The sequence below is a fragment of the Mastomys coucha genome, unplaced genomic scaffold (assembly GCF_008632895.1).
Source record: "Mastomys coucha isolate ucsf_1 unplaced genomic scaffold, UCSF_Mcou_1 pScaffold15, whole genome shotgun sequence".
Lineage (NCBI taxonomy): Eukaryota > Metazoa > Chordata > Mammalia > Rodentia > Muridae > Mastomys > Mastomys coucha.
The window spans coordinates 9,043,762-9,054,776 of NW_022196897.1; the positions used below are offsets into that span (position 1 = coordinate 9,043,762).

General features: G+C 37.6%; 1 protein-coding gene across 2 annotated transcripts in view; it reads right to left on the reverse strand.

The window, feature by feature from the left end:
- Enkur (enkurin, TRPC channel interacting protein) overlaps positions 1-11,015 on the reverse strand; it is a 30,279-nt gene that overhangs the window by 14,145 nt on the left and 5,119 nt on the right. For both annotated transcript variants that reach the window (XM_031369156.1, XM_031369155.1), the window contains exons 2-3: positions 5,065-5,210; positions 2,941-3,164 (exon numbers count right to left, since the gene is read on the reverse strand). In XM_031369156.1, the coding sequence (XP_031225016.1) occupies positions 2,941-3,164; positions 5,065-5,173 (333 nt within the window). In that variant the 5' untranslated portion in view covers positions 5,174-5,210. The remainder of the gene's footprint in view (positions 1-2,940; positions 3,165-5,064; positions 5,211-11,015) is intronic.

Consider the following 11,015-nt stretch of genomic DNA (forward strand, 5'->3'; position numbering starts at 1 on the left):
CATGCCTTGTTATTCTTCCCTAAGTAGCACTGTATACCAATGATGTACATAGCATTTGCCCTATATTGGTTACATTAAGAAATCTAAATAAATCCTATAACAGATTACGTATGTTACATACATCCACTAAGCCATTCATATGAAGGCTACGAGCATTTGCGGATATTGGTGCCCACAAGGTACCCCTGTAACACTGAGGAAGAAAAGTATACTATAAAATGTGCACATGCTCTGATGTAAACAAGGGCTAAGAAGCGTAATGAAAGGGAAGCAATTGAAAATAAAGAACCCAGGGAAGTTATCTCTGAAGAAGCAGCAGCCCTGAGGGGTCTGGTAGCCATGGAAACAACTCACAATTATTCTTACAAAGTCATCTCCTGACTTCTGCAGGTGAGCTGTGGCACATGCACACTGCTCTGCTCCATAATAAAAAAAATATTTTTTAAAGGTTTGAGTATGTTTGGCATGTTATATTCAAGAATACATTTTAGGAAAAAAAATCTGGCAAATGAGCAAAAGTTTTAGTGATCTTATGGGTTCCTCCAAGCTGAGTGGCTGGAAGGAGGCTATGAACCATGTCCCTGATTGTTAGACTCTAATGTTTGTCCATTCTGGCTCTTTTATTAGGTGTCAGGCATTGTCAGGTACTTAGTACACTTAATGTCATTTAATGCTCACTATACTCTTGTGGCCAATTCCATGGCATGTCACAGATCCCAAAGTTAGCAAGCAGCAAGTCAGGATTTGAAATGCTGATACTAACACCTCATATGCTTGTTCATCTTTCAGTTTGTCTCCAGAATCTCAAGGCACAAATGACATATAATTCATTTAGAACCAATGAGGGGGAGTTCTACATTTTTCCCCAAATTGTATTCCTTTTACTATATGATAATGGTTGTTGTTGTTATTGACTTGGCATAAGCTAGGGTCATCTGGTAGGATAGAAACTCAATTGAGAAAATGGCCTCATCAAATTGGCTTCTAAAACAAGTCTATTTGGGCATTTTCTTGATTAATGGTGATGTGGGAGGGCACAACTCACTGTGGGTGGTGCTATCCCTGTGCTGGTGGTGCTGGGTTTTATAAAAATGTTTGAAAACTGAGCAAACTATGGGGAGCAAGCGAGTCAGCAGCACCCGTCCATTGCCTCTGTATCAGCTCTGCCCCCTCATTCCTGCACTGAGTTCCTGCTCTCAGCTCCTTCTGTGATAGACTATAAACAATAAGATTAAATAAACTCTTTCCTCCCTATTGAGACATAGCAGCATGGTTTTTATGTTTGTTTTGTTTTTGGTTTTTAAGAGTTAACTCTGAATAGTGAGAAGTTGAACAAATAAGTCTGTGAAGAGAGACAGCAGGAGAACAGTCAGCATGTGCTGCCTTTGTGGCTTGATATACACACACAGGTAGTAGGTGGGTCTGCAAGCTTCATATTTCAGTGATAGATACTTCAACATTTTTTTCTGTTCAAAAAGAAAGTGTTTTGACACATGGAGTACAAACAGGGACTGCAGAGAGAAGAGGCAACGTGTGCAGCCCTTGTTGTCGTAACAGATCAATCGTGGTTGGAAGTGACTTGAAGGAGCCAGGAGACCACTTTTCCCAGGGATGGGACAAGAACCATGGCAGAAATATCCTGAGAAGCCTTAGTAATGTTCTCAGCACATGGCCAATGACTGGATAACAGTTGAGTTCTTCCAGAGGTGATCTTAGCCTGCTGGACCAGAGAATTTCCCAGAGAATGGGTGCTGTGTTCTGAATGTGGCCTGGAGTCTGTTTCCATTTCTACACTCATGGGTGGTATGCAGTACATCACTGGACTACCTAGACGCATCCCTCAATGTTGCAGTCCACTCTTCCTTCCCCTCTCATGCTCTCCCCTCCCCTTTCCTTCCCTACCTCTTCCCTCCCCTCCTCTCTCCTCTCATTTGTTTTTCCTTCTCTTCTTTTCTTTCCCTTCCCCTTTTCCTCTCTCCCTCTGCTCTCCATTCCTTGAGCTCTCTCTCTTTCCTTCTTCCTTCTGTCCTCCTATTCCTTTTCTATTTCTGGCCACAGCTAACTATTATTTGTTACTAATATTTAGGACTTTGCAGTTAATTTTAGTATGTGTTCACACATACTTTTATGCTCTATTAAGTATATAAAATAGGATAAGGTTTGTGTAGTTTTCTTTGTTAAGTTTTTTATTTAAAAACCTTCTTTTTACTAATTGCAAACTATTATTTTACTAATTTATGAATTTACTTTTTTTTTCTTTTTCATGACAGGGTTTCTCTGTGTAGCCCTGGCTGTCCTGGAACTCACTCTGTAGACCAGGCTGGCCTCAAACTCAGAAATCTGCCTGCCTCTGCCTCCCAAGTGCTGGGATTAAAGGTATGCACCACCACTTCCTGGCCATGAATTTACTTTTTACATAATGTCTAGTAAATAAAATCCTGTCTCTCCCCAATGAACACTTTCTTAGGTAGAAATCCCTTTACAGTGTTTTTCCCAAACTCAAATAAAATAAATAGGCTTTCACTAAAATAGTAACACGGGTTATTTTGGAGAGATTGATGGGATGGGTGGCTCTGAAGCTTCATGTGTTCAGTTCTTATCCCACCCCCATGTTGATGCAGGTGCATGACTACATCTCAAGAGCTCCCAAAAGGTCCATTCCTCCAGATTTACAGTAGTGACTGCCTTTAGTGACACCTTTACCACACTGATAATTAATATTTTTTAGAGACTACTGTAGTTATTAAGTACATTAGTAATTAAAATTGAGGAAGATGGCAATCATACTTTAAATGTGAGCCACACACAAACAACAGAGTAATGGGAATGACTTTGTTATCTGTCCAGGGAGCACACTGTGTATCTATCACACAGATGTGACTAGGAGCTCTCTGCAACACTTTGGAGTCTCATCTCTCTTATTGACAAACAGAGGGCTACCTTTTTGTTAATGTACTTGGGGAATAGTCCTGAAGTCTCGAGATCATGCTTATCTCCAGTTCTTTTGTCAACATAAATTGGCTTGGGCTTTTTTGCCACGCCCATGATGACATCAGCGGCATTTGTGTTTATGAAGTTTTTTCCACTCTGTATTCCCATGACTGGATGATCGGTCCTCAAGGGCACTGCAGGCTTCTTGGGAGAACGCCTATTAAACTTTTTTTCTGTTAAATACAGCATTTCATTGTTAATGTTCAAAAGTAAACATTAGTGCTCATTACTGTTTGGGACATCCAAATATGTACCACTAATATTGAGGTTTCATTACAACATATATAAATACTTAAGGTGAAAAAAATTCTATATATCCAAAAGTTTATTGGTTTGTCTACATCAAATATGCATTGCTTTTCATTTGTCCATAGTACTTCTATAAAAGTACTTAAACAGAAAAAATGTGATTAATCAAAATACAGAATTAAGCACAATGTAACTGATTTGATGTTGAGTGACAGCATAAAAAGTGAGAGGGATGTAACAATAGATTGCTACTATAGTTTTGATGGCTATTATAAAGGCTACAGCAACCCATATTAAGTTTTACCACAAATAAGCTTATACAAAACCACAGATACTTTCAGCACTCTCCCAGTATTAACCAAAATTATTTTTAGGAGAAGATTATACCAAACCCCTTGAATAAGTTAATAAAACTTTACATTGGAAGCCCAATGAACTCTGGATATTTTCACAGACACTATTATTATTACAATGAATAATTACTGTGCTCAATGCACAGTTTAACAAGCGTGTCCCACCATTCTAAGGGAGCAACCACCAGGATTTTTCTTCTATCTCTGTTCCACACACTCTTCATGAAAGCAGGTGAAATTGTTTTTTAACAGTCTTTCCAGTTCAACAATTCCAGCCAGCATTTTTATATAGTTACATCAATATGGCTTGTCTATTCTAAAAGTTTATTTCTAAGAACTAGAACAACTACTCCTCCTACCAGTCTCAACTATCTCATAATTCCTATGGTCTGAGTTTAGTCACTCCTATACTAGGTGACTCTGTGCAGTGACATTCTGGGGTGTTCACAAGAGAAGACTGCTTAAACATGGTTTAACCAATGGAAAATCTTTATTAGCTGGCTGGCGATAACGCTGGGTGTTCTGAATCCTAGTGTAGCCCCAAACCTTTCTTAGGGTAAGCTTTTAATCATAAAAATCATGTGCTATGTTGATATACTTCAGTTAACAAGAACAGTTAGCCAGAAGCAGAACTATAGAAGCAAAAAAGCAAGGGGAACACATTTAGAGACTTTCCAAGAACTATGACTTTGATGGATTAGGCCGTTGTTTTAGTTTTGGGAGATAGTACTATCTACATGTTGAGCTATATGGCCTGAATGGAACTTTTATCATGGAGTCAGTCACATTAAGGTCTGGCGACTTGTTATAAATGAGATTATAGTACTTCTATTTTCAGGGAAAAACACACCCATAATTATTGTTAAAGTCTATGGGATTGCCTTCTTCTTGGGGCTGACTTCTGTCCCTCCAGAATTCACATATTAAATCTATAGATATAGTACATTAGAATGTGAATGCTATTTGAGGGTAAGGTCTTTTAAAGTTATTTAGATAAATAGAAGTTATTAGAATGGTTGCTAATTAAAGTTAGATATTGGTCCAACTGGTAATAACCATTGTAATCTTTATCTCTTAGAAAAAAGTCTGGAGACAAAATGAGGAGCAACCTTGTCCATCAATCAAACTGCATACCTGGGGTGCTAACCCTTTTTATAAATGCTTAGTATTAAAGATACAAGTCAGGCACAGATGCTGAAGCATGTGGTGTGGGAGGTGGGGGCTGCTTTGGATAAGTCAAGAAGTAACTCAAGGCGCTTGTCCCAGCAAGAATCTGTATGGAGCCAAGTTATCACTGGCCACTATATATTTTTTCTATTTCTACTTCTACTTTCTCCTAATCTCGCAAAACCCACTCAGTAATAGGTAAAGTTGCTGTTGTATATTTAATATTCACTGATGGTAACATAATGGTAGCTAAGTTACCAGTCAACAATCCTAATATTTAAAAACAGTATGTGATTTAACTTACTAGGTGGTAGTGTTTTTTCCTTGGAATGCTTCTTTAGAAAATCCTTTGGGGAAGGTACCTCTACTTTTGCAGGCCCCATGGTTTTCATTGAGGTTTTGAATTTCTTCATGTCATCTTTTACAGTTGCTCTAAACAGTGATGTATACCTGAAATTAAAAATTTAAAATTGTAGCATTTCGATTACTAGTGCAAAATACTTAAAGATTAAAAACAGCCAGAAATGTTTGCTTTATACATGTCTATATTGATAATGGAGAGCGGGCATAAAGATTAACAATCTGACACATCATCTACCACACTTACACATGTTGGACTAAAGGAGGGACCAGGGCAAAGGAATTCATTTGTCTTCGCAACATCCTCTGCCTGTTCCTAGCATCAGTTGGGCTGTCTCCTCCCTCACTGCTAATCTTAGTGATGTGTGTCTCCCATCCGCAAGTCCCAGCCAGTTAGTCTTGCTGACAGTTTAATCACCTTCTCAATGAATCCAAATTTCATTGTTTTTCTCTAAAGGTGACTTCTTGCTTCATCTCAACATTTTCCTCACTGTTCTTTAGAATTAGTTCCCCTTTCTTAAGATGTGATTTGCTTTTTTTAAAAAAGTTTTTTTTTTTGAGGTATAATTTTAACCATATATGTTTGGTTTTAAACTTTTGGGACCTTCTGAGTGTTTAGAGCTATAATTTTTCCTCCAAGTACTGCCTTGGCTGCCTCCCAAATATTTTGAAAGGAGATCTTTCCCAGGCTTGGGGAACACTTTCTTAATCCTAGCACTTGTGAGACAGAGGCAGGAAGATCTATGAGTTCCAGGCTAGTCTGCTCTACAAAGTGAGTTCCAGGATGGCCAGGACTACACATAGAGCAACACTGTTTCCCAGGGGTGTAGTGGGGAAGTTAGGATGTCTTTCATTTTCATGCAACCTTAAATATAGTTCATATTGCCTTCATTTAGAAGTGTGCTTATTTTGTTCAGTTTTCATAGATTCAGAGTTCCTAATTATTTTACTGATTTCTAATTTACTTCCACTGTAGTTAGAGAATACACTTTGTATGATTTCAATCCTCAAAATATTGACACTTCTGTGTATACTAGAGACGTTGGAGCCTGAACAGAGCACAGCTAGACCTCTGACTGAATAGTCCTCCCTGTCTCAGAGAATGGTCATCTTCTTGTACCCAGCACATAGCTTTAGGAGGGACACATGTGGGATGGTGAGGAAGAGGGTAGCTGCCTGTGCTAGTCAGATCACTGAACCAACCTGTTTTTATAGGTGATATCTTTATTTTTAGAGGGATTTTCTCATAGACTGCATAGAAATTTTAGCCAAGTACTAATCACTTATATTTTGTATGTTTATGTCACTTAACTTTAATGTGCTTTTTGGGCTATATTTGTAGGTTGAAAACATAACTCAGCAGGTTGAGTTTGTTAGGAAGCCTAGGGACCTGGTTTTGATCCCTGGAACCACAGGCAGAGAGACAGAGAGAATGACTCCTGAGGATTAAAGAAAGGTATGCACTACCATCCCTAATTTATATCCTTAGCTTGCTAATGCTGTGTTCTCTTTCCTGGTCTTTATTCTCCATGTTTCATTTTGTGTTGTTGCTGTGTCTTCAGATTCCTGTTGGTTACTGTGTCTTCAGATTCCCCTGTTGGTTACTGTGTCTTCAGATTCCCCTGTTGGTTACTGTATCTTCAGATTCCCCTGTTTGTTACTGTGTCTTCAGATTTCCCTGTTGGTTACTGTATCTTCAGACTCCCCTGTTGGTTACTGTATCTTCAGATTCCCCTGTTGGTTACTGTTACTTCAGATTCTCCTGTTTGTTGCTGTTGGTTACTGTGTCTTAAGACCCCCTGTTTTTTCTTATGAGTGGCTTCCCTGTTGCTGACCCCACCAGGTGTGCTGTGTTCATTTTTGACATGGTCATCTTTGCATCTAGAAGATAGACTTGTATCTTCTTTTCCCTTTCATTCCTCTCCATATCTTAGTCTTATATCTTTCTACCTCTTTGAATGTGATATTTATTTATTGTATTAGATATTTTCTTTATTTACATTTCAAATCATATCTCCTTTCCTGGTTACCCCTCCAAAAATATATCAAAAACAAAAACAATAACAATAACAAAACCAAACCCTATTTCCTCCTACCTCTACCTAATAGCTGCTTTAAATGCTATTGTCTAGCATTTTCTTATTTGTGCCATTTCTAGCTATTTAGATTGGCCACTTTTCTTTAGGTTATAACATATTTTCCTGTTTCTTTGCCTGCCTGATCATTCTATTGTTTTGTTTTCATTTTGAGACATGGTTTCTCTGCTTAGCACTGTCTGTTCTGGAACTCACTTCGTAGGCCGGGCTGACCTCCAACTAAAAGAGCCCTGCCTCTGCTTCTCAAATATGGGGATTCAAAGCATACATCACCATACCTGACTTGCCTGTATATTTTTATTGGGTGCCAAATATTGTGAATTTTATAGTGTTAATTCCTTTTGTCTTTTCTTTTTACTTTTGTTTGTTTGTTTGTTTTTTCGAGACAAGGTTTCTCTGTGTAGCCCTGGCTGTCCTGAAACTCACTCTGTAGACCAGGTTGGCCTCGAACTCAGAAATCCGCCTGCCTCTACCTCCCAAGTGCTGGGATTAAAGGCGTGTGACACCACCACCCAGCTTCTTTTTACTTTTTAAAAACGTTTTAACATTTCTTTAGTTTGATTCTAGAATGTAGTTATTGTAGTCCAAAAAATTGGTCATTTTAAGGCTAGATGTAAAGTCTTCAGCTTTTGTGACTGTCTTCAATTCTGCCCTGCTTCTGAGGCAATGTGTTCTGTGTCTAAGGAGACCTCACCCCTCTGCACTGTCAGTCAAGGAGACTGAGGAGATCTCATGTAGGTTTCTGACCCTCTCTGTCCAGTTCTTTTCTCTCTGGTGCATTGTTTTGTGAATGCTAGCTGCTTTGTCTTTCCAGGTCCTAACACTCTTCTTAATTCTCAGATAATCAGGGGCTTTGTTTCCTTTTTCTTGACTTTGGCCAGGATCTTGTCTCTAGAGTGTCTGTTAGGGTAACTGCAACTGCATGCCCACCTCAACCCTTTCCCCTTGTTCAGGAAGGACTGACTGCTCTGTGCTGTCTGGTGTTTGAAAACTTTTGTATTTTTTCCTGGTGTCCTGGCTGTTTCTGATGAGAGAATAAACCCCATCCTTGCTTGGAAGCATATGTTTAGTTTTTTTTTTTTTTTAAAGTATTTAAAAGGGCAAAGAGATGGCTAAGCAGTTAAGAGCACTGACTGCTCTTCCAGAGGTCCTGAGTTCAATTCCCAGCAACCACATGGTGGTTCACAACCATCTGTAATGGGATCCAATGCACCATTTTTGTGTCTGAAGACAGCTTCAATGTACTCATATAAATTAAAAATAAATAAATAAAATCTAAAAATAATATCAGAGAGGAGATCTCTGTAAAAATAAAAGTATTTAAAAATAGATTTCTTTTTGTAGAGTACTCAACAGCTTTAGAAAATCCTCAGAATCTGATGCTGATGTTATTAAAATTCTATATATCTACCCAAATATAGATATATCAAACTGCTTGTACTAATATTGTTGGAAGGAAATGCATCAAAATATAACTATCTGAGAGATGTGGAATTTGGGATAATCTGTTTTCTTCCTGTTCTGTTCCTAATTTGGGTTTTTAATTTTTTTTTTGTTTTGTTTTTTTTGTTTTTATTTTGGTTTTTCGAGACAGGGTTTCTCTGCGTAGCCCTGGCTGTCCTGGAACTCACTCTGTAGGACCAGGCTGGCCTCGAACTCAGAAATCTGCCTGCCTCTGCCTCCCAAGTGCTGGGATTAAAGGCTTGCACCACCACCGCCCAGTTGGGTTTTTAATTTTTGATAGTCTCATACTTATATAAATTCACTCTGCTCACACCTTCTCACACTCCCTTCCCCACCCAGTCATCCTGCCTCTATCAGATTGTATTCGTTGCTTATGTGGATACACACATGTGTATGCAAAAACCAACTGATTCTATGCTTTAGGGCCTTCCCTCAACCATGAACTCAGTAGCTGGGAGCATTATGGAAATGAATGAGTCATAGACAACCTTCAGAAATGATCTTCAAGCCAACTTGTGCCTTAAAGTCTCTGTGGAAGTAGGAAGAGAAGGTGTGGCAACCTTTGATGTGAAATAGGATGTATTTGTATTTGCAATTCAATACTTTTTTGTGTGTGTAAGAATTGAAAACATGTTCATTGGTTAGACAAAACTCTGTATTTTAGTTGATAAGTCACAATTTTTGTTCCAAATCAATTACAAATGAATAATGAATTCAGTTCCATTCTCTTCATTTTTCCAATCACTTTTCCTGTATAAACTCAGTGCATGTTTGTCTATATGAATTGCAACTCTAGTTGGTACTATCTTCTTTTTTATTCTTTTAATCCTCTTAGTGTACTGTCATCAATATGCTTAACTTTGCTTATATCCATAATTAAGTATTTCTTTCATTTTGGGGGTTTTATAGTTATATCATTTCTCCCTGTTCTCCTTCCTAACTATCCCATACACCCCTCTTGCCCCTTTGCAAATTCATGGCCTATTTTACATTACTTGTTACATAGATATGTGTACATGTATATGTGCAACTTTATTTCTTAAATATAATAGAATGTGATGCTTTTTTTTATGTCACTATATAGAAAGCTTATTCTTTTAAATAGCTATATCCCATTGCATTTTTGAAATTGTGCACCTTCATTATAAAGATGTAGCAGGTGTAAAATATATATATATATATATATATATATATATATATATAAAGATTTATTTATTTATTTTATGTATATGAGCACACTGGTGCTGTTTTCAGACACACCAGAAAAGGGTATTCGATCCCATTATAGATAGTTGTGAGCCACTATGTGGTGGCTGAGAATTGAACTCAGGATCTCCAACAAAAGAAGCATCTCTCTATCCCTGTGGCAGGTAATTTTATCAGATAACTGGACCTTTCTACTTATTTTAAACTGGGCTAGAGATAACTTATTTTGAAACTAAAATTGTCATCTTCAATTAACATAACTATTTTATTGCTAATGAACATAGCACCATAATTCATTTTATAACACATTAAAAGGATACATATTGCTTAAATGTGCTGATAATTTGAAAGAACTTCAGATTTTCCTTGTAATGAATGAGAGATCTGAGAAGCCACAGTGTGTGTGTGTGTGTGTGTGTGTGTGTGTACTCATTAATCAATTTTAGATTAATATTGCCTCTTGAGCTTGAACTTTCTTAGAAAGTTCTCTAAATTATGTCTTGAGAATTTTACATTTAGTTAAATACTGCATAAGTCCACTCAAAGACATTGAAATGATTTTTTCAATGCATCCTATTGACTATATGGGGTAATTAAGTTTTCAAAATTAGATGAAATTCTACTCCCAGATGGTTAGTTGTCACCATTATGCTCTGTACTTAATTTATAGCCAGTAATGCAGGTGTATGTCATTGAGTGTTATTACGGTAATTCTTTTTTATTTATTTATTTATTTATTTATTTATTTATTTATTTATTTATTTTTATTAGATATTTTCTTTATTTACATGTCATATGACATCTCCTTTCTCAGTTTCCCCTCTGAAAAAAATAAAAAAATAAAATAAAAGCAAAAAAACAAAAACAAAAACAAAACCCTGTTTCCTCCTCTCTCCTCCTGCTCACCACCCCATGCTCTCCGGCTTCCTGGCCCTGGCACTCCCCTACACTGGGGCATGGAATCTTCACAGGGCCAAGGGCCTCTCCTCCCATTGATGATTGACTAGGCCATCCTCTGCTACATATGCTGCTGGAGCCATTAGTCCTACCATGTGTACTCTTCACATGGGCACAGGGGAAATTTTCCTGAACAGAACACCAATAGCTTATGCTCTAAGATCAAGAATTG